General features: G+C 35.5%; 1 protein-coding gene across 4 annotated transcripts in view; it reads right to left on the bottom strand.

Annotated features, from left to right (window-relative positions):
- Positions 1-25,101, bottom strand: part of CSDE1 (cold shock domain containing E1) — a 35,361-nt gene that overhangs the window by 6,425 nt on the left and 3,835 nt on the right. The window contains exons 2-16 of one of the 4 annotated variants that reach the window (XM_069601435.1): positions 21,407-21,800; positions 14,291-14,437; positions 12,471-12,669; positions 10,800-10,909; positions 10,309-10,401; positions 9,589-9,686; positions 7,155-7,236; positions 6,742-6,870; positions 6,507-6,632; positions 5,687-5,899; positions 3,877-4,017; positions 3,627-3,791; positions 2,476-2,583; positions 1,724-1,899; positions 991-1,103 (exon numbers count right to left, since the gene is read on the bottom strand). In XM_069601435.1, the coding sequence (XP_069457536.1) occupies positions 991-1,103; positions 1,724-1,899; positions 2,476-2,583; positions 3,627-3,791; positions 3,877-4,017; positions 5,687-5,899; positions 6,507-6,632; positions 6,742-6,870; positions 7,155-7,236; positions 9,589-9,686; positions 10,309-10,401; positions 10,800-10,909; positions 12,471-12,669; positions 14,291-14,428 (1,891 nt within the window). In that variant the 5' untranslated portion in view covers positions 14,429-14,437; positions 21,407-21,800. The remainder of the gene's footprint in view (positions 1-990; positions 1,104-1,723; positions 1,900-2,475; positions 2,584-3,626; positions 3,792-3,876; positions 4,018-5,686; positions 5,900-6,506; positions 6,633-6,741; positions 6,871-7,154; positions 7,237-9,588; positions 9,687-10,308; positions 10,402-10,799; positions 10,910-12,470; positions 12,670-14,290; positions 14,438-21,406; positions 21,801-25,101) is intronic. The other 3 variants (XM_069601450.1, XM_069601443.1, XM_069601459.1) reach the window with 3 other exon arrangements.

Below are 25,101 nucleotides of genomic sequence, written 5' to 3' on the forward strand. Positions count from 1 at the left end.
CAAAACAAAAGCATGTATACCTCTTTTGCAATAATTATATGGAAATACTATTTCATAGGATTAAAAATCAAAAAGCAAAAATCATCAGGACAAATGTTAATAGAGGGCTAGCTGGTTGTCTGCTAGTCTTAAAATACTTCTAAAATCTTATTAAAGATGTTCAAAGAATTAATAAGTATTCATATTTAAACATGTCTCACTCTCTCACCTTTTCCAGGTGACCAGATGTCACCTTTGTAGTGAGGTATTCCCTGGTCTCTAGAAGTAGTGGCAACCCCAATACTTATATACTTCTCCAACTTATTTTATCTTAATATCTTTCTGAACATACTACACATAGTATTTCACTCATCTTGTTTGCCAATTTATCTTATTTCTTCACTGCTGTACCCCTAGTATCTAAAACACAGCATACATCTAGGTATTTGTTAAAGTGAATGAACATTCTTAACTCCCATTTTTCTAGAAAAACATCAAGAGAAAGTGTTATTTGGGGAGTTGTATTACATAAAACCCAAAAAGGAAGTTGCAAGAAATCAAAGATTCTAAACAGCAACAATTTTCTGAAGTTCCCATTATTTTTCACATTTGAACTCATTCTTATTTAAATAAATCTTCCAGAGGAAAGCCTCCCTCGCCAACCCCCTGGAGATTATCTTGGGGTTATTTCTGAAAAAGAGATATTGAATTGACAATAAACTCAAAATGACCTAAATAATCTAGAACAGTGGTTTTCAAACTTCAGTGTTCATCAAAATCACTTGAAGGATTTGGTAAAACAGGGTGCCCATCTCCAAAGTTTCAGTAGGGTTGGGGTCAAAGAACATGTATTTCCAACAAGTGGCTAGGTGATGATGCTGTTATCTAGGGATCACACCTGGAGATCAGTGACCTAGAACAATAGGGTTTTTGCTCCCTCTCCCACCTTACCCTTCACCCTTTTACCAAAAGAATAGGCCTTTGACTGCAGCAGAAGTCACAATTCATTACCTGAGTGTGTTTTGTTCACTTTTTCTGCACTGACTTTGTTGCCTTTTCCTTTGGACAAGCTGTACTCAACCATGTCCCCCAGTTCCAGGCTATCAACATCACCCGAGAACTCACTGCAGGGGAGGGGAAGGAAATGACATTTGAATAAATATTTACCACAAACATCAATGGGAGCAAGCAGCCTTTATTTCTTCTATTATAATATTCATGATGTGCTTACAAACTGGATATGGTTTTAAGCACTGACTCATATGATCTTCAAGAATATCCTATGAAGGGGTACCATTATCCCCAGATTTAAGAAAATGAAACTATAAGATGCTACGAGGTTATTTTCATTCAATAAAAAGATAATAAAAGTTAAATAGCTATTAAGTGGCACAGCCTGGATTCAAACTGAAACTGTATGGTTCTAAGAGCCCACACTATGGGCTATGGCTAACCACTATGCTGTAATACCAAATCAAATACACAATTCTCTTGATAGCAACATATAAAACAGAACTCTTTTACTGAAGTAGACAGGGTCCTATACAATGTTCAAAGCAGATATAGGTCTTCCTGTATCTTTTGACCACATGTTTTCTATATAGAGGTAGACAACTGTATATACTGCCAAAATTTTACCAATATGAAATCCTGAGATTAAAAACTACATAACCACCCAATATTAATATTTTTGACTCTAAAACCAAGGAATGGAAGCTCTGAGTTCTTAAAAGGCAATCCTTACCTGTAATGGAAAAAGATTTCCTTATCATGATTGGCTGTTTCAATAAATCCAAAATTATCCTTCAAAGTTGCCACATAACCCAAGAGCCTCTTGGAGTTTGAATTACGACCTAAGAGCCGCACACAAGTTGCAATCTGCTGTCCAGGCCTCTGTTTGTCACTAATACTAAATTCAACCTGTGAAAAATAAGGATGCTTACTATGACATTTCCACACTAACTGGAAATGACAACTCCCCCACACCTTGCTTTCCACTTAAACAGTCCGTATAAATAAAGAAGTATTACTTTTATTTCTCATTCCATTTTTCACAAGGATCAAGTTGTGCTCTCCAGTGTGTATTCCTTATAGATCTCACTTTCTCTAAAGGAGGTCAATGAGAAAACCAGACATTTCCAACCAAGTACAACAAAAATTAACCGCAATGTAAAAACCTTTGGTATGATTTTACTTTGATGTTTTAACTTTCTTACCAATATGATTTATTTTAAATAAGGTAATTCTTTTGACATATCTAATGCTTAAACACTTAACTCCTCAAAAAGCTTTTAACAAAAGCTTGCTGGACCCTATTCTAATTGAGTAAACTGCTTTTAAATAGGAAGATGTTCATATATTAAACTTGTAAGCACAAAAGAATTGTAGCACAACTTGATAAAATTTAAAGAAACCATTTTTTCAGGATTTAAGATTAAGATGATGACCTTTAACTCTCCCTCCCTCTCCTTCCTCTAGTAAGAAGAACTATCTTGCCTTGTCTCCTATTTGAGGAGAAGTAGATCCTTCCACATCCTTGGCTTGAAAAGCAATAGTCAGTTTCACCCCACAATCATCATAAGCAATAATGCCATCCTCAGCCTCCTAGAGATACAGACAGAAAACAATGAAAAAGAATCAAGAACTGAAAAAACAGTATCAACACAATTACAGTTATTATAGAATCCTGAGCCAGAGAACTGGCAGAAATTTCTTATCTAGGGTTCTCTAAAATACATATTTTTCGTATGAATAAAAACATGGTCTTACCTTAACTCAAGGCCAACTCAATCTGCTATCATTTGGTCTTAAAGTCTTATCCTAACTTTAACGTTGAGAGGGAGAACTTACTGGCAGGTCTATGCTAGTTTTCACAGCCAATCAGAAATCAAAGAAAAAGCCCTATCTTCCTGTTAAATTAATTAGTGCTACATTTATAAAGAAACCTTGAGACTTTCTCATCTGTACCTCTATTCCATGAGGAATATCCTTTCCTCATTTATCTCCACCTATTAAATGTCAATGTCCTTAGTGAAATCGTCCCAGATGCTGTCAGTTTAAGAATTAATTTTTGACAAAGATCCCTTACTGACCTTTTACAGCAGCCATTTAAAATTGTTTGAATTAACCTGTTTCTATACAATTCTCAATCTGTTACTTAAGAGCAAAAATAATCTTATGGATAGCTTCATATTTAGATTCAGTGGGTTTTTAAAAAAATGGGGAGTCCCAATGTATGAATTGAGTCTACCAAAATTTCAAAGTTTTAAATTTCTTGGATGACAAGCACTATCATTTCAGATGAGTGGTTCTAAACTGGGAGTGATCAGGAGACATTTGGCAGATTCTGGAGACATGTCTGGCTGTCACACAGTGGGAGAAAAGATACTGGCCTCTGGTGAGTAAAAGCCGGTGAGGGATGCTGCTAAACATCCCCAAACACAAAGAACAGCTACCCACCTCCTCCTTCCCAAAGAATTATCCAGCTCAAAATATTAATATTGCTGAGATTAAAAACTTTGCTTTAGATTGATTCACTGTTCCTATTATAGAGAATTCTGAAAGACTAACACTCCATTATTGTGTGAACAGTGGTTTCCTTTAAAGGGAAGAGACAAACTGCAAAAATCATTTTGATTAAAACTTACCTTTTCTTTGCCTTTATTTGGGCTAGTGGTTTTAGGATTCGAAAAAGTGGCCTCTTTTTCTACAGTGCCCAGAAAACGATGATCTGAATGGGAGTGGAACGAAACCGTGCCCTTGGGAAGTTTTTTAATCCTAATAGCATGATTTCTTTGGGCAGAGAGCATATCCTACAAATGATTAAAAAAAAGTAACTTAAAACTGAAAAAGGAAGGACCAAGAAAACCGCTCATACTTTTCTCAAAAACTACTCACAGGAACCACAGTAAACTCTACTTCATCTGCAATATGAAGCTGGTTCCCATCCAGAATTTCACTGAAGTGGAAGAACATACGAGCATCACGATCCACACACTTGATGAAACCAAAACCATCTCTCATGGCAGCAATTACACCCTGAAACCAAAATAATACTGGCTGTGAAGACTGTCACAACACTCAAGTTTGGAAGTATCATCACATTAAATGTTAGGAAATTAAATATCCAAATCTTGTATCCACATTTAAAATTTTCCATTTAAATACAAATTCACTGATTTCAAGAAAATAATATCTCAGCAACTGACACTCCCCAGATGCTACTCCTTGGCCAATAAACAGTAGAAAAATTATTTCTGAAGTAAATGTATGCAGCATATTCCATTTAATTTTCAACTGTCAAAAAAATATTCTGTTTAACAAGATGAGGAGGAAACTGAGGTTGAAAGAGGTTCAGCAATTTGCCCAAAGCACATAACTACTAAGTGGCAAATAATGGATTCCAAATAATGCCCAAGCTTTATGACACTGTAACTTCCAGAAATTAAAAATCTACAGAACAATACTTCAAATACCTCAAAAGTCAACTAAAGGCAACTTTATAATCTCAATTTCAAAAATCTTTTGAGTTTAGGCACAGGAGGACTTAAAATTTAGGTTTGAAAAATAAACTATATAAAGTCTCATCCTCATGGTTTTTTCCCTTCATATTAAATTATCAGTTCTGTAAAGGCCTTATATCCAGAATAACTGGACATGACAGATACATGAATAGTTACTGAAACATAATTACTATCAACATACCAATGACTTACATATTGCATATTTACATATTACAGAGATGATTACTCTATAATCAGTCTTAAAGATAGCCTAAGCTACATTCTGACATTTAATCCTCGCTAAATCCTGATGACAACCAAGCTATTCAACAATGTTCTCCATACTGTAAAGCAAAACAGTTCTAAGAAACTTTTTTCTGAAAACACTGCAAATGTCAAACAAGGTCAGCTCTCCTAATGGTTAAAAAAGTCTCAAGAAACTTCAATTTTCATTGAACATATCCAGTCCTACTGACAACACTGGGAAATATTACAGATAGCAGTCCCCAACTTTTTTGGCACCAGGGATCCATTTCATGGAAGACAACTCTTCCAAGGACCTAGAGGTGGGGGGAAGGGAGGGGGTTCAGGCTGTAATGCGAGCAATGGGGAGCAGAGAGCTTGCCTGCTGCTCACCTGCTCCTGTGCAGCCTGGTTCCTAACAGGCTGAGGACCAGTCCACCGCCCTGCTGTAGCTATTAACTCTAAACAGCACCAAATGTATATTACATTTGATAAAACTAATTCATGAAAGCTGAACTTTAAAAATATGTTTGGGCAACACTGGCATCATTTCCAGACATACATTCACTAATAAAAAATTGCAAGTCCTACTGTAAAAACAAAACCTACTTTGTGGAGTATTTTATGGAACAATCTGGAAAAATCTACTTTCTACAATGATGAACTTAAATCAACTCAGTCTTCATATTTAAGGACCAGAGAAGCACTGATTCTCAAGACCTTAGAAATCATCCTCTCCAAATTTCCATTCTAAAACCTTCTTACATCTATTTCAAGGTAACTGGAAGAGTTAGGTGTTAAACCAAGATTGAGTCAATGTCTGTATTCTTAATCACCTTAATAAGGTAACTATTCAATATTGTCATGCCTCAAAGAATTTTCAATACCATATTACAAACTTACATATAACATCATCCCACCTACCTTCCACATTGGATACGAATCTAATGTCTAACACTTACCATCTCTCTGGCTTCATTAGTGAACTGAAATGTATTTGATAGAACTTCTATGTTGGTTGCTCGTTCTAATTTGTCACGACGGTCTGTTGAAATATTAAACCTAACGTGGTCACCTTCCAACAGCGTCACCTTGGATTTTGTATCTTTGTCTCCAAAGGGAAGTTCTTTAGGAATCACAAAATCAACTTTGATGCGTCCTGGCAATGGGTCATTCTGATGAGAAGGAAAAACTATTTTAGCTGGAGATTTCTCATCCTTCCTAGTTCTAAGTCAAACAAGAAGAACACACAGTAAACCCATGTTATTTATAATAGATAATTCCCTAAAGGAAAAAAAGGTGTTGAAAACCTATGTTCAATTTGAAAGCTTTTGTGTTCTGGGGTCACATGACACAACCATGAACTCACGATACTGCAGTTAAGATCCTGCACTCTGATACTGAGAGATTTTATTTAAGGAAAAAAAAACAAACAAACAATCTCTTATGTTTTACATTTCCTTAACAATGATACCACTGGTCTCATTTCTTCACTCCCCCCAGACCCCATACATACAAAAAAGCCCAACTGGGGCCCAAGCACACACACATGAATTGTTTTCCCTCCCATCTAACTAGCAATTTTTTTTTGGCCCCTTTCTCCACATCACAGCTAAAACAAACTAATAAACAACATATTCATGAATGTACCAATGGTTCCTATTTAGTTTAATTCTACACATTAAATACTTAAAATTACATTAATTGAATATAATAAAACTTTTGCATACCACACCATTCTGATGAGGCAAAAGATGATTCTCTTGAAAAAAGACTATTTACCTGGTTTTTACTGGGTACTTTGGGGATAACTTTGGTTACAGTTCCTTCAAAATGTTCAATGCTGATATCTTCAAAAATGACTGTTCCTTGAGGCAATAGTCTGACATCTGTTGCAACTTCTTTACCCTAAACCAGAAGGGAGCATGGGGGGCACACATGTCATTTCAAGTGTTTCATAAATTTTAACTACTTACTTTAAAAGAAGGTCAAAGATCAAGTTATTTAACTATCTTACATTTCGGTCCTTGATTGTGAATTCCACGTCATCTCCAGGCTGTAAGGATTCTAAGTCACCCTTAAATTCACTATAGTGAAAGAATATCTCCTTTACAATATCGCCTCTTTCAATGAAGCCAAATGCCTCCTAGAGGCAAACAAATACGAAAAAAATCATTATGCACTATTCAGCATATATATTTATGATTACAATTTACAATTAAGAAGCCTTTTAAGTGGCAACATTATTATTTGGTAAAGTCTAATATTAATACCAATGAAATGGCCATTTTAAAGAATTAGTAACCAGATTCTTTTAAAGTTAACATTTTTTAAAGGACAGACAAAGAGGAAAATCAAAAGACTTGGGTTTGAAAGACTTAACACAGCCAAAGAAAAAAACTCAAGTTTGTCAAATTTGATGACACTTACTTTCATGGCACAAACTACTCCCTGATAGCGAGCTTGTTTCTTTTTCAACAGCATAATATTACGAGCACTTACAGCACCAGTACTGGAAAAAAAGAATCAGGTGGGGATGGTGGGGAACAAAGAGGGGTGGAAAATACATTGATCTGGTTAGATATGATGACTTTAGAGAAACAATAGTTTTCTAAGCCCTCAAGACTTTTGCATCATCACTAATATAAGATTTCCTAATACACAATCCTTTTCATATAGCTTCACATGCAAAGGACTTTTGCCCAAACTTCCTAGCTTTTGAAACTGGGCACAAATATATGTAACCATTTTCCTTTTGGGCTGTTGAAAATAAGTCCACAAATTGGATGCCATCAGATGGGGAATGCTAAGGTTTTAGAAAGGCCATTACGTGAACAAACACAGTAGGAATTATGTACTGCAAACAAACATATGGGGAAACAGATAAATAAGAGATGGTCCTGTTTGCAATGAATACTGAATTTAGTAGCTATTTCATCAATTATACAGCAAAGAAACCTTGAGTAAATGCAGTGATTATAGGAGATATTTGCTAAGCTTTAAAAAGTGACATTCACCTCCACTGAAAAGACAGACGTCATATGTTGCTAAACTGTCCCCATCTTTGAGCAGCAGCATGTAAATCTGACAGTGACCCCACTGACTGTAGCCCACCAGGCTCCTCTGTCCGTGGAATTCTCCAGGCAAGAATATTAGAATGGGTAACCATTCCCTTCTCCAGGAGATCTTCCCAAACCAGGGATCGAACTCAGGTCTCTTGCATTACAGGCAGATTCTTTACCATCTGAGCTACCAGGAAGCCCTTAAAGATGGCACAAACTGTCTAAGATGGAAGAGTATTTGTTGGTGTTTTTTTAAAGATCTTCAGACCAAGCTATTGGTCTATTACTTCCCTTAATTCTTCATGGACAAAGTGTAGCCCAATTGTCCTTTTTATTTCAGAAACTTAACAGAGTAACAGAAGATGCTGGAAAAATCCTGTGCTTTTGCAACTCACTACAGTGAAAAGGTCTTATTTAGAACCAGACTTGGGATTGAAATGTCAATTTAAAAGCTGTGTGCCTTTAGGCAAGTTACTTTATGAGAACATACCTCACTTTACACATGGAAGACTTAGCAGGTAAGGCTGTTCTGAGGATTAACAACTGTACATAAATAATTAGTACAAGAGCTTAGCACATTCAAGAGTTTATTAAGATTAAATAAAGCCCTTTCATTGGCTCCCCATCCACCTCAAGCCCTATTCCCTAGTTTCCTACTTAAGATTAATTCGAGGCCTCAGACTAGAACTACTAATACCCATACCTGTAACTCAATCTGATTTCTTCTAGTCTTACAAGAGGTAAAGCTCAAGGCTAATAATTCTGCACACACTACTGGAACTTTATTCTGTACTGCCATTCAAAGTCCATTCCCAGCACTTTCTCCTATTTTTAAGTTCCCTTTGTGCTTGTATCTCTTTTTTAGTCTAAAGTAAAAATAACCATCACTGGGCTTTCTTAACTACATTTTCCTTAACTGCTTATGCCAAGGAATTCAACAGCTCTATCTCCTGCCTGTCACTAGCTTGTTCAGATCTATACATACAACTACATATTTAATATCTTCACCCACAGACACCTCAAATTCAAAATGCCATAATAAGCATAATTCTTCTCCCACCCTTTATCTTTCTGCTGTACCTCCTAAGTCCAGTTACTGCTATCATTAGCTGTCTAGTAGCCTAAGCAAGAAAAATGGCATCTGGAACTCCTCTTCCCTTAGATCTAATATACTCCTCTATCAAGTTATTAAACTTGGTCTTTTTTTTTCTGTGATTTGAGTTCTATACCCTACCACCCACTGGCCTATCCATATTAGACCCTTATCTTTCATATTAACGCTCACATCTCTGCCTCTTGTCTAGAGCAACCCTACTCTCCAAAAGCCTACCATCCCCACCACTTCCAACAATTGAAACCATACTTCCCCAATTAAAATCCTTCAAAGATTCCTGTTACTAATGAATAAAGTTCAAACTTCATCTTTCTATGATCCAGTCAATTCAATCAACTCAAACTTTCGGCCATTTTGCCCAAACGCTACTTCCTCTACCCAGAATGTTTTTCTCATTTCCCTAGTGACTTCTCATCTCAAAGTGTGCCTCAAGCACTGCTGTTTGGCCAAAACTTTCACTGATCTCCAGCAGAGATCCTTCAAAGTTCTGATCATGTTTTAATTATCCTCCTATTTCTGACACCCTGCACAGTGCTTATCATAGAGCTAATGCTCAGATGTTTAGCTGATAAATAACAATTTAAAAGATCATGAACATTATCCAGATTTACAAGTAAGGTTTTTGACTCACTTCAAACTTCTTACTGCAAAAAGAAAAAATCCACTTAAATGGGAGAAAAGAACTTACTGTTTATTGTTATCAATTACAAAGTTTATTTTATCTCCAGTTTCCAGCTGAACATTCCCTTCAACATCTTCAGGGGTGTAAGTCAGATAAAACACTTCCTGTGAATTAACAAGTTATTATTACTATATTGCAGGATGCATGTTCACTGTATAATGTGATTTACTTTGTTAAATACTTCTTAAACTGGCATTTAAAACCAAATCTCTTAAAATTAAACGACTTTTTGACAAGTACATTAACTTATTCATATAAACACTTTCCCTCCAAGGTGCTGATGACTTCTGCGAGTCCACAGCTGAGCAGCAATCCAACTTCAAAAAGCTTAAACACGTGGAAGCATTTGCCCAGAGGCTGTAGTTACATTTCAAAAAAACAATTTTTATATAAGGCATTCCAAACAAAAAAGCTGGAGTTAGTGCTTAAAGGAACCAGAAAAAAGATCCCTTCCCACAACCCCCCCAAAAAGTAAGTAAAAGAAGCATTTTACCTTAATGTTCTAACTAAGGTCACACTTGGGCAAGCTAAGACCCTTGGAAGTCCTATGGATTTTTTTTTCTTTTTAAATTTTTTGATTATGCTGCACTCAAAGCCTCTTTGAAACCAAATTTAAAACTGATTTTTAATCAACTGCAGCTTACGTTTTCTATTTTGAATTTTAAAGTACGCTTATAGATCACATGGTGGATCAGGCAAAGGTTTAAGAAAAATACACAAGTTTACCCCATTACGTTCGTAGCATACACTCCCTGTTGGACTCTGACCCGGGGCAGCTGGAGATTTACTCTCTAAGTTGTGAGGAACAGCGCACACAACCTACCAGTCAAAAAAAAAAAAATTTCCATTGCTAATCATTTCAGGAGCAGCACTGTGCAATATAAACTGAATTTTAATATCCTCTATACTATACATAGGGATGCATTTTAATATGATCCACAGAGGATGTCATGCTGCCAAGTTTCAAACTTACAGTACATCAACTGACTGTAAGTATATACTTAGGGTTATATGTAAAAACCCAAATGACTCTTGACCAAATTTTTATTTCAGGTCAAGAAATGCCAGTGCTTCTGATATAATTTTAAAATAGTAACTTTTATATACTATATCTCTCTTGCGTGCAAACTGAGGAGATGGGGTGAATCTTCCTTTTCTAATGTGAAAGATAAGCAAATTCAGGGCCCTAAGAAAATATAAACATCAAAGTCACTAACTTGTCCATTAATTCGTTCTTCAGGGAGGATTTCTTGTTTTATCTTCACCAGTTTAACAGCAATGGGCTTCCCAGTCCGCCGGTCAGATGATACTTCAAATTCAACATCATCTAAAATAAAGAGTGTTATATTTGTTGAACTAATTTTGGTAAAATGGTATCTCACTTTAAAGTTAAACTTAATGCTGCATTTGAGTTTTTTCTCTAAGTGTAGTCTCTGGACTAATGGAAGCAGCAGCAGCATCACCTGAAGCATAGCAGACAGGTAAATAAATTCTCAGGGCCCACTCCAGACTTACTCAAACACAGACTCTGGGCATCAGGTACAGCTATCTATGTTTTAACAAGACTCGTAGGTAACTCTGATACACACTCATGTTTCAGAACCACTGCTTCAGACTAAGTTAGTCATATCTCAGTCTTAGTTTTCATGGCACTTACACATACTACAAATGGTGCAACGTAATGATATGATTTGGCAAGCTTCCTCCCCCCTCCGCCAAAATCCCTCTACACCCTTACTTACTTCATCTGTGAAATGAGGATTAACCAATATAACACTCTTGTACAATATTTGGAATGCCAAATATTCACGTTAACACATTATTGACCAGAGATATATCAATACATTTTTAGAGAAAGATCATCAACATCACTGTTCAAAGTCGTTAGATCTTAAAATTTATCACAGGTTCATTACACAAGTTATGACTATTCTTATCATTCATTTTGCTTTTTGTGCCAACCCTGTGTATATAATAAATGCAAGTTTATCCCTGTAAAAATTTTTTAAATGACACTGCAGAATTTTGAGTGAAGAATGTTTTTGGTGAATTTTACAAAGATTATTTCCCTCACTATCTGAGAGACATATATACAAGTGGCTCAGAAGATGACAGTTCTTCAAAATATAGTTCAGACGATGTGACTGTTAGACCAACAAAAACACAAAAATCCTTAGTGACCGATTCTGATACAGAAAGTGAAAATGAAACTCACGGTGCTGGAGAAGCCTTTACAGGTGTGTCAGGTGTTAACTACTGAACATAATAACCCACTATGTGTTAGTGAAATAACAGAGTTAATTTCTGGCCAGTCAGGATAAAAATATCAGACACTGGTTTCTGCAAAAATCCCTTGGTCAGTAATGAGTTAACTATTGCGCTTTTTTCTCAAAGATATTTTAAAACACACAGAGACCCTGTAGCTTCAGTCCTTTAATAAGCCATGCTTTTTCTACACATGAAAGTAATTTCTATGGTGTCAGCCAAAATGAATTTCCATATAGTTCAATGGTGACATCATAAGAGTTGTTTTTTTTTTTTCCAGCTACTACACAAACTAGGACCTGGCAAAACAATTAAAACTAACATTATAAAGTTTAATATTTTACTGGCTTAAAACCTAATAGCCAAACAATCATTATTATGGGGAGTAACAAATCTACCAAGTATTTACTTAAAAAATATTCAAAGGTATCTTTTACTCAATAACTCTTTCATCCCTCAAAAAGATCACCACCACAAGCGAAATCAGGATTCTGCTGATTTATATAGACAAACTTCAGTAATTGGTACAATGAAAAGGCCAAAACCATAGCACTGTCAGGAATAAGTTGATATGCAAGAAAAATTTGGGATCAGTTTTATAAAAAGGAGAACCGACAAATTACCTCCTACTTTTAAGTCCTGCAGGTTGCCATTATACTGTGAACAGTGGAAGAAAAGTCTAGCTTGACGTTCTGAACACTGAATAAATCCATAAGAGGTTAGCAGTTTTTCAATAACCCCAGTTTCACGCAGTGCTGCTGAAGTACCATTGGGATACCCATTATGTCCATTGTTGTGGAGAAGGTTTGGATCAAAGCTCATCTGTTTTAAAAAGAGAAAGAACTCAATACATACAGATCTGTACATTCTCTGTAGCATACCACGTCTGATTAACAAATCACTAAACTTTTAATATGAAAAGGCAAAGAAAATAAAGGTAATACAAATAAAGGGAAGACTATGTGTTTTTATTACTGAAATGTTAATTTAGCCAATAAAACATTTCAGAGGAAGTAATTCAAATTATTTTGGGGAACCGTCCCAATTTATGGTAGGATTTTCACTTCCCACAAATCAAATTTCTGGAGTTTAAATATTAAGACAAAACAACCACATAAGTAAAATCTGCCTTTAATTAAATTACTAAAACAACATCAGACAAAGGTAACTAATATTCAAGAGATGGAAAACCAAACTACCAAGACATATCATTAAGGAATTTATTAATACTTATTTTGAAAGATAAATAGAAACCTTGATGCTATTTGGTAAGCCATGCATCTTGGAGGCAATTACTTAAGTTAGTAAAAATAAAAGAAACCTTCTATGCAATACTTATTTCAAACTAGAAAATGCATGCATGCTCAGGTCTTTTAATGGAAGACGACTGAGAACAGTGAGTTAGACAAGAGTTTTCTAAGAACGTCAAGACAACAAAAGCTCTTCAATCCTAAAATCATCAATCACTTCATAGGCACAATTAAAAGACATCTTTTCATTTGTTTCGGACACCTTTGAAATCTCCAAATACTGTCATTTGTTTCTATGATTAGATAAAGCAAAATAAAACACTCTTACAGTAAAAGAGTGGCTATTTAAATGCAATGTATTGGGACCTATCTAATCATCAGATACTGTCTATCACAGTGGGTATTTCATTTTATTTAAGTGAAGCATGACACAGGACAAAATCCCTAGGGAAGGTTAGATCTATCACTGATCTATAGCAACATACCCACATCTTTACAACTAGTTTTAGACCTTTTCATTGAAAATTTGACTCATAAGCACTTTCACTTGTTTGATGTTGGGCATTAAGAATATTTTTCATTAGGAAAAAAAGACCACTGAAATTATAAAAAGATAAACCCAAGTTTCAAGTAGTTAAACACTGTGTGGGATAGCCAAATCATGCAAAACAAAGCCATCACATTGATGGGTGGTTAGTTCCAGTTCTTTCACGGTAGACACTGTTTTGTGCTGGATGTGTGTTAACTCATTTAGTTTTTACAAAACCCCAGGAGAATGTAATACTGTCCCTATTTTACTAATGATGAAATAGACACTGAGATTAAATGACCTGCAAAAGTCAAAGACAGAGGATTCAAAACTATATGCACAATACAGACTCTAAACTAGGGCATGTCAAAGTGAAGTTACCCAGTGATCTGGTTAAAATACAAAATCTGACTCACTGGCAGGGGTCTGAGATTATCTAATTCTAACAAATTCCCAAGGGGATATCAATGCTTTTGCTTCCTGGACACCCTCTGAATAGCAAGCCCTAAACTACCAAACTTACCTTTTAAGACTGAAGGTGAAGGAAATGCTTAGGGAAGTTAGAAAGTGAGTTTGCAGGGTATTTCAATCAAACTGAGTGACGCTTCTTAGTCATGCTCTTAACACAAAGAAAAAAGCTAGAATGACTGCTTCCCTGACTTACAGATCTCTGATACGTGGGGGTCCTCTTTTGTTTTTTAGTCCCAGATGAGGTAGAAGATGAAGATAAAGGTAAAGAAAGTGAAGGAGGGGCTGCAGGAGGGGGATGAGGATCAGATGACACAGTAAAAAGGTTCTCCATCTCAAACAGCTGTGATAACATAACACAATGTTTATAACTAAGTAACAATTTAACACACATTTGACAGTCAACCTGCATATTTTTACCTTTACCATTAGGTTACTCTAGCAAAATAGAAATCATTTAACCAGATTTCTATCAACAAAATAAATTAACATTAACATTAAAAGGTCAAACTGAAATACATTTTTTAAAGCACTTACTTAATCCCTAATCCACAACATTTACAATTTTTAAGATGCTGTAAGTCTGGCAGTTGCTACACTGAGACAATTGAGCCCAAAGTCTTCAAAATGTCTCCCAACTTCACACAGAATCCAATATTCTCAATCATTTGTCTCCCTAAAGAAGGTTATACACAGGATAATTCAATGGTGTGTAGGAAGAATCTTAACTAGAATAAATATATTTTGTCCAGAGATAACAATTAGCTTTTTAAATGGTCATTAGGTATTTATAGAAAAGGCTTGGCTGAACTGCTTTGTCAGATCAGATCACAGGTCAAACATAAAGCATTCTGAGGTTGAGTGGAGGGCCTCACAGGAGATTGACAGCGAAGCCCTCATTTATTTACTTTCAGCATATTAAATTTACATTTCCCCAACTAAGTGCACATACAAATTTAGTTATTTGGTTTAATTAAACTGCCCTCACAAATAGAAAAAGTGTTGAGAAAGATTCCTAGAGAAGAATCTTAGACAGAAGATAATGCTGATAAGCAAGCAAAGGCAGAGTACTGGGAGCCAATGCTTCTAATCCGAGCATTAGTTCTTGTACTTCCACATTATGAAATAAATCTCCATTAACAAGATCTGACAAGTCTCACAAAAAACTAAGATCAAGACTGTGATACTTATGCCAGCAATAGTAGTGATAAAACACAAAATCCATACTGTGCCTTAGATATATTAATTCATGATAGTATAAAGTTTTTAAATTAAACACAAACTAAGCATCCAGATACGTATTTTGAGTGAGGCTGGCAAGTTTCTGTTAACAGGTAAACTACTTTTATAATACTACTTATTTTATCTTTGTCCTATTTGTACCACTGCTTTGTAATGCAAGTAAAGTATAATCACACAATTTATAAAAATATACACATGTACATTTTCAAATTAATTTGAAAACCACTATTTCACCATCACTGACTTAGATCATGACTTTCAATCTCTGCTTTTTTCACATTCAGACTATAGTTCTAACCATTCAAGTAAGAATGCAATGATATGATCTATAATACATAGGCCAGCAAGCTGCAAAAACCACATCTCCAGTCTTAGCAGTCTAGCTAAACGTAGGAGGTAGTAACTCATTTTTCTCACCCTAAGGGAAAGTGAACCAGAATCAGAAGGGATTACAGCTGTCATTTCCTTCTAAGACTAAACTGTTCCCCAGGGAGGGTACTGGAATTTAGGCTGTATTGCTTGAGTCTCATCACACTTTTAGATGAATACATCAAAACAGAATTGAAACAGAACGTCTCTTTTCTCCTAGTATCTTAAGTTTTTTCTCGACCCTTTATCCAATTTGAGAACTACTTTTAAAAAATGGAAAACCATGTATTATTCAAGCAACTTTAGATAAGACAGTACATTAACCCTTAATAAAATTCCTAACAGTATACTTAAATTCTTTTTTAAACAAGCACCAACAAAACTTTAAAGAAAACACCATTAGACAAAATGGTAAGTCATTTAAAAAAGAAAAAACATATAAAACCAAACAATTACATAAAAAAAGAAATTCAATGGAAAAAGCAGGTAGCTCAGCAACAGATGCTTGTTTATAAAAAATTAAAGACAACAACAAAAAAGGAGGTGGTGGTGAGAGGAGTGAACCAGTATATAAATGTTATCTGGCTTTTTAAAAAAATAGGTGGAAAAATCTATAGTTGTTCAACTCACAGCATACAAAAAGTATATTTCAGATGAACTGTGTTAAATGTCTTAACAAATATTAAATAAAAATGCATGTATTTATAAAGATTTTGGAAAGGGGACTTTCTAGATTTAAAGTCAAAAGAAAAAGGTGCAAGGGAAACGATCTATATTCGATTATGTAAGAAGTATAAACTTTTACACTCAAACCTAAAGAGAACAAAAGCACATGTAAATATGTAAGTGTACTGTTAAAGAATTTAAGCAAATCAGTTAAGAATTAAACTACTAGAATATAAGCTTCATGAGAACAGGGACTTTTTGTTCAAAGCTAAATCTCCAGTGCTACAGTGTTTAACACATAGAAGTACTCATTTGCTGAACTGTGGAAGACAAATAAATTAGTCTTAGAAGATTACTCATTAAAGACAAAATATTTAAGCTTTAATTGTGGCAAGCAAATATTTAGATAAAGCAAATTATTCATTTATCAAACTACCAAAGAAAAGATTTAAAAATATTGAGAAAGTAGGTTAAGAACATGCTAATATTTTTTCATCGTGGTAAACTCGTGCAATCTTTCTGAAATTTAACCACATGTACCAAAACATGGGGGTGTTTTCCTTAATAATTCTACTGCAGGAAACCTATCCTGAGGAAATGTGAAACGTGGACAAGGCTTTAGTACAAATGTTTTAATAACAAATTTCTAGAAATAATCTAAAGTTTAACAACGGGTCAATAAGTCACAGTAATTTATATAATGGCAAAAAATATTTATATGATTTCAACTGGTATTTTAAAAAGGAAAAGACCATGAAAATCTACTTTAATACTCACAGACAAGAAAATACTTGGAGGGTGTTTTAAGGGCATGGAGGTAAAATTGGTAAACGGGAACAGAATCCAGTACTCCCTTCTCACCCCACCACTCCCATTCCTAACCACTGCTATAGGCACTAAACCAGGATGAGTGCCTACAATGTCACAGTGCTGGTCTAGGTTCTACTTGTATAGTAGTGAACACAACAAACAGACATCGCCAAGTCCAAGTTTAGACTTTTTCTTCTTGCAACATTTCTTGAGCTGTTTCTCTGTTTTTGCTAACCTAGTCTGCTTGGCTCGCATTAGTTTAGAAAAGGTAGTCCTTTCCCAAGGGGGAAAGGAATCAGATGAATTGGAGACTGCAATTGACACATTTACACTATCGATATTATATATAAAATAGAGAACTAATGAGAACCTACTGGCACAGAAAACGCTACTCAATGTTCTGTGGTAACCTAAATGGTAAGGAAATACAAAAGAGGGGATATTGCTAAATATATTCACTTTGCAATATAACAAATCTAAACATTGTAAAGCAATTATACTCCAATAAAAATTAAAAAACAAACAAAAATAAACCAAGGTCACCTAATCACAGACAACTGGGCTTTAAGCTACAAACAATAACAACATCCTTGCTTTCACTTTTTCTCAGTAAGTCTTCTCCCCTGCTCCTATTGTAGGAGCGCTCCTTACCACTTCCAGTTTGCCACTGCCCGAATGAAATCAGCAAATGTTCAAATAAAACTCTTACCAAAAAAACCCCAATCCATTTCACTGTACAACAGTTTTAGAAAATGACTGTTTTCTTAATCTAAACATACCTTCCCTTAACTTCCTCTGCTCCTTTCAGTTTTCTGAACGCAACCGTTTTTCAGACTAACTGCTGTGTTCTGGGTATGTTCTAAATAATTATCCACTGAGGTACATGCCACTACTTCTCTTATTGTACTGTGACCAATAATATAATACAGACAGTGCTGAGTGATTATGTTTCTTGTTTCTGTAGACTAAAAAGTTTCAGTAACTTCATTTAACTAGGAAAAAAAATCCTCTATATTACTTCTTAATAAATCAGTAAAATCAGGTTTTCTCCTCCTATTTCTTATAACTGATCACTTATTACTAAAGAAAAAACAAACCTAATAGGGTTAGTTACTTCATACAAAAAGCCTGGAATGATGCTTATACATAAATATACATGTAACTACTTATTACTAAGTCTTGAAACGGAAGGAGGATAGAATCTGGCAGCACATATGTGGAGACCCCTTTGAAAATCAGTCCATTATTCAAAGTCTTTTAATGTTTATTATGCAATCTATGTCTCTACATACCGATCACTATGCTATCATGAGATACTCTGTCAAATCTTACTGAAAATTTTTTATTTTGTGCTCCTGGACTTTTGATATGGACAAAGAGCAAGCTGGAAAGTTTGCACACCTGACTTTGAAAATCAATCACGACATGTGAAGTTCCTGGTCATGGGTCTCCATTAACTACTAGCACACTCCAGCAAGTTACCCTGTCACCTTACTCACTGGGGGCTTTAGTTTTCTTTTAATGTTTCTAGCTTTACTTTCCTTCTGTCATCTTAAAACTGTCTTGATCAAAATACTCACCAAAACAATCCATGTCTATCTTTACATGTCAATCAAACTTCTTATAAACCTTATTCTTTTTTGGTATTTTTTAGGGTCAATCCCATTCTTCAATATTTATTCACTCCTAATTATGTACTACTTTAAACTGTCTTAAAACAAACAAACAAACATCTCTTAAACGTGGTTCTCATATAGAGAGTAACCTTATGGTTACCAAGGGAGTAGGGAAGGTGGGATAAACTGGGACATGGGGATTGACATATATATATATACACACTACTATTTATTGAATATAAAATAGATAACTAATGAGAACACACTGTATAGCACAGGGAACTCTACTCAATGCTCTGTGGTGATTTAAATGGGGAGGGAATCTGTAACAAAGAGTGGATATGCGTATACGTATGCCTGATTCACTTTGCTGTACAGCAAGAAACCAATGTAACACTGTAAACCAACTATACTCCAATAAAAATTAAATTTAAAAAAAATCTGTGATCTATTGCATTACCAAATCTGTTTCGTTAGCTGCACTCCTTTTAACTGGAATTCACAACTGTACAATGAGAACATGTTTTAATGTCAATATCTCCACTCATTTACCTGTTTGTAAATATTTACTGTATTGGTACTTAGCCTATATCATAAACTAAACTGCTTACTAGAGTAAAAAGAATACAAAGATTAGGTTAAACAAAAAGCATTTCTACTTTAAATCCATTTCTACAATTCATGTCAAGGCAATCAAAGTTCTAGCATCTTGTCTTTTACCCTTCTGAATAAAGATAAAAGCTGCGCAATTTCAATCTCCATTATTTTATCTAACTCAGCACAATTGGTAGCAGTCTAAAATTATTTTTAAAAAGTCAAACGAGGAGGGAGGAAGAAACAAACAGAAAAAGCAAGTGGTAAAATGGCCTTAAAACTAAGTAACTAAATGTCTGTTTATGGGTAATTTAAATAAATTGGTATTACTGGTAGTTCTAAATTAAGAAATAATGCTGGTTCACAGTAAGGTGATTACCACAATTAAGCCTTCAACCTTTAAATAAATTGTAGATACGGGTCCAGGTGCTTTTTGAAACAGTAATGAAGCTTTTGTAAGACAGCAATCTAAGAATGATCTGTTTTCATTCCCCATCTTATTTGAGCAATGCATGCATGCTCGGTCACTCAGTCGTGTTCGACTCTTTGCGACTGACGGACTGTGTCCCACCAGGCTCCTCCATCCGTGGGATTTCCCAGGCAAGAATACCGGGATGGGTAGCCATTTTCTCCTGCATGTGATCTTCCGGACCCGGAGATCAAACCCTCGCCTCCTGCACTGCTGGCAGCTTGTCTGCCACTGAGCTGCCAGAGAAGCGTGCATTTTATACAAGGATTACTACCAAGTGCTCCCCGGAATTATCTTCCTTGATCTGCCTTCCTGGCTACCTTTACTTCTTTAAACATTCTTCTCTTTGGCATTTCTTCCTGAATTACCTATAAAGTGATGACTCCTTTCTCAATTCCAAGTCTTTATTTCTGATTTCAGAAAATCTAGAAACTAAAGATTTAAAAGGAACAACTGCTCTTCACAATCCTACCTCCCCCAAACCACCACTGTTGAGCATTTCATACTACAATATTTCCTCAACTTTAGATTACTATCTTACAAACAAAATAGATTTCCACAAGTCCCCACTTGAACTTCTCTATTTCTATGAACAAAGGTTTCTAACTTGGACAACTGGATAGACTAAATTAATTCCCTCCAGCCTCATTTTCACATTCAACTGGTCACCAGTACTATTATTTCTACCATTAAAACATGCAGTGTCTACCTTTTTCTCAGCCTTTACCCTAGCTTTTATCTTCCCTCCACTCTGTCCACTGTTTGTAACACATCTTCCTATTGTCAACCTATCCCTTAAAAGCAGTACCGTTTGTCTTTTACAGATACACTTGTGAATTTATAACTTTAAAATCTGAATTAATAAACTACTTCAGGTTTGAACTACAAAATCCACTAAGTCCTTGCTTATAAACAGCTGGTATCTTTCCTGAAGAATAAAGCCAAATATAGTGGGCCCTTTAGAACTGTCCGGCAAACATCCCTTTCCAGTTACTCTTTCTGCCCCATCAAACTGTATTCTCTACTCTGTTCATAACGGACTACTAAATATACATCATGGGCTTTCAGATCTCCCCAGATAGGTTCATTCAGTTATCTCTATATCTCTACCAAAGACCCTTCTCTCTCTTAACAAAGTACTACTCACCTTCAAACATCCCTTTTCCTGCAGATTTTCTTTACCCAAGATTACCTCAAACAAGACTGCAAAGGGCTTTCCTTTCTGAAGCCCTAATTTCTAAATAGTACCAATGGAGTTCTCTTTCTATGAGACCAACAAATTAAGAGACCTGCATATATGAATAAATATCATCTTGGGTGAAAAAAATCCCAGTTCTGGCCATAAATATTGTCCTCATCTAAGAAAAGACAATTAAGTTAAATAAAATAAACTAGTGTTGATATTTTCAGATGAAGAGTTGAAAAATATAAACTGTTTTCAGAATACTTTTAGAAGCGAGTAGATTTAAGATTTTATACTTAACTAAATAACTAGGAAATCCAGAATTATAAACTAACTCCTGCCAATAGGAAACGATAAACCTACCTCGCAGTGATAATCAAATATTGCACTTTCAGTAGTATTTGCTGATTCTTCTTTTTCAGCAGACGTTTCAAAGAATGAAAGTTGCTAGTATTAAAAAAAAAAAAAAAGAGCGAGAGAAAACGATCTATCAAGCTAATAAAGAATACAACTGCTGCTGCACCGGGCAATGTCACAGCACAGCACTGAAGAAAACAAAGACTACTAGCAGCGTTGGGAAGTGCTCTTTCAAAGCTGTTGAGTAGGCACAAACTTCTTGTTTCAGATCAAGTGTTGTGTCTTCAACTTAAGTGTACTCTTCTTTGGTCTTGTTGGTTGTTTCGAGGTTTGTTCCTTGCCTGATCTGAACTTGAAGCAGCAGTTTCAGGTGGTAAAGTCTGTTCTGTTACACTTCATACTAGAGATAAGAAATTAAGACATTAAGTAAAAATAGAAAAGCTCATCTCATTAACTTAGAACCAAGCAATGCAGAAAACTTGGAAGCATACACATTCATCACTTAAGCAATCTCTCAAGTGTTAATGGATACCTTTTGTGGTATTGTACACTCAAACCCTGAAATTATTTCACATTCTTTATTGATATGCCCTCCCCACAAATTCAGTTATATAATGTTCTACTTAATGTAGTGTTTTATAACTACCTAGCACTGTGTTATGAACTGTGGACAATACGAATTTCCTGTCATCAGAGAATTTATACTCTTATTGAAAAACAGAGTTACACATGAGAAAAAAATTAGATCATAGGACAAAATGTCCAAAATTAATTTGCTCAACTAATTTATGGATATCTACTACTAACATACTATTTGAGAATTACTATTTATGGTTTATTCATCACTAGCTGGGCATTAAAGCTACATGGTCAGAGGCTTTTATAGAGGTGGCATTATTTCAGCTTAATTAGGAGAAATAGGCAGATTTTTGAGAAAAAGAAAACAGTTGAGTATCCTAGGCATAAACTATAACATAAACCAAACCAGAATATGCAATTAAATCATAAGTCTCTTGAGAGCAGAGACCATGTATTTGATTTTCTATACCTGATTTTCTATAGCTTTATTTGTGAATGACTGTTACAAGTGTGGTTTGTTGTTTCAGAGGAAACAATAGACTAGCCTGGCTAGAACAGAGTGCTGGGTTAAAGTGAAAATGAGATATATGGTGTGACAGATGTATCAGAGACAGATTATGAAGCATTTCAACTTGATATATAACAAGAAACAGAGAGCGTTAGCTCTTGATGAAACAGTATGAAGTCCTGAAATCCTATGAGATGACTTCATGAAGGAAACAGACATCTCATTTGAGTTGTTGCCATAAGCAGGTAAGAAATGTCTCGAGAAGAGAAACAATTGAGAAGAAAACAAAAGAGAAACGAAATGTCTATTTCACCACAAAATAGTGCTTTTATTAGCTATACAAAAATGATTATTTTGCAGTGCCTCAAATGTCAGCTAAAATGTCGCTGTTAACCAAAATGACATACAGGGAAAAGTAAAGGAGGATTTGGTTTTAGATATGTGGAGAAATGGACAGTATATTTGAAGAACATCAGAAATCAGAATGACTACAAGGTGAGGTCAGAGCTGGTAAAACAGCTTAGAGGAGGAGAGCTCAATACTAATCACCAGTAAATGCTACAAACAAAGTTATTTAATCTCCCTGAATTCCAGTTTCTACAATGCAAAATGAAAAGTCAGTAACAGCTGATCTACCGCCACTGGGTAAATATTCCATGACTTTATACTGTAACTTCAAATATCAAATGTTACATCTGTTCAATCTTTCAGTTTTATTTGGATCATTCAGCTATTACCCAGACCAGACACTTCTTTGAGCAATAGTTCTCAAATCACTGGGAAGCCTATGTCCAGTCCCCACTTAAACAGTAATCTGACTGGCCTGCCTCAGGGCCACTTCTGTAATGGCCCTCGAGTCCTCCCTCTCCGTCTACACCCCCAATGGTGCAAGTCTTATCAATGTTTCAAGCTATCTTTTATATTATCTTTTGTTCTCAATGACCTATTTATCCAGTCAGACAACACATTTGCTAACTTCAGTATCAACTCTTCCCACATTCTGTCATGTAACACTACCAGACCGACTTACCTAAAATTCCAATTTCATCTCACTCATCTCCTTCAACAAAAACCTCAGTGATTTTCCCAGCACTCTAAATGGGAATTTCTTAATCCTGACTGCAAATCCAACGCACCCGGACAACTTGGGGTGGGGGATGTGCGGGGAATCGAAGCCTGGATCCCAAAATGAGATTCGAATTTAACTGGGGTTAGGTCCTAGGCACTGGGATATTTTCCTCCTCCACCCATTTCCCCAAGGTGTTTCTGACTTCCAGCCAGCATTTAACCACCACCACTCAAGGTGTGTTTTTTTCTACTTTACATCTTTCTTCTGCTCTGCAATTCTTCTAGATTGGTGCATTTTCCTTCCTAATTCTTAAAACGTAACTCTTGGGAGATTTCTGAATTCTAGTCTTAGTGCATATGGGTCTTGCCACAAAGTATATATTTTGTCATCTTAAATGTTACCAAAAAAAATCCCTTCTTGACCATTCTAGCACAGATTATCTAATTCCCAGTAAAGGAGGCATTAACTCCCACTGCTGGCATCATTCTTTTTGGTACCAAATCATTTCTGCACTTGGTTTACAGGTTTATGTATCGTATCCCTTTAATATGCTTCAAATTTCTGAAATGATAAAGAAATGATAAACAAACTCAAGTTTATTTCTTTACCACAGCCCACTTTAGCACCTTTAGTTAGGTACTGCTAACTTTCCACAGCAGAAACTAATACAGCAAAAAGACAATGATAGATAATAAGCAAAACACAATTCAAGTTGGTATACTGTTCTACCGACTGCAAAAAACTTTGTTTTTACTGAATTGGATAGTCTTAATTATCCAACCAAGAAGTAACCTCTTCTTTGAAAAAAGACATCCACCTGGAATTGAAATAAACTGGCTATTCACTCATGCCAAGATTATTAGATTCATGGGTGGTACTGACAAATAATTTTGCTTTAATCCTAAGTGTACCCCCTGCCCCCCAGACACTTGCTATACAGAGCACTAATTTTAAAAACTAGGGGACTTCCCTGGTGGTTGGTCCAATGGTTCAGACTCTGCTTCCACTGCAGCAGGCGTGGGTTTGATTCCTGCTCAGGGAACTAAGATCCCACATACTGCAGTGTGGCCCCCCCCCCAAACCCACAAAAACTAAGGAGAAATTTAAATGTGGATCTGAGAGTCTTCCTGACCACTAGGTAATTAACTTCTTTCCCTTTGCTCTGTATGGGAACACTATCACCACTAATTATCAACAACTATGCCTTGCTGTTTTAGCAATTAACGCCAAATCTTTTACTTGAACTGAAAATCCAAACAGTCATGCCCTATTTCACCTTCCTTAAAATTATCATCACCTGTCTTGTTATTTACTGTCTCCTCTAGTTACCTGCTTTATCTCAAAGAGCTAGCTGAAGCCAGGCACATAGTAGGTACTAAAATAATACGTATGTTGAACCAGTACATTTTTACAGCATTACTTCATCTAAAATGTTATCATATAACCTAGTTTATCATTTTGACAAATTATACTCAAAGTCTGTACAGCATTCACTCGGGAAGAATGTTTAAGAAATGATAAACCAGTCCTTAATAAGTCTCTCCA

The sequence above is a fragment of the Ovis canadensis genome, chromosome 1 (genome assembly GCF_042477335.2).
Source record: "Ovis canadensis isolate MfBH-ARS-UI-01 breed Bighorn chromosome 1, ARS-UI_OviCan_v2, whole genome shotgun sequence".
Lineage (NCBI taxonomy): Eukaryota > Metazoa > Chordata > Mammalia > Artiodactyla > Bovidae > Ovis > Ovis canadensis.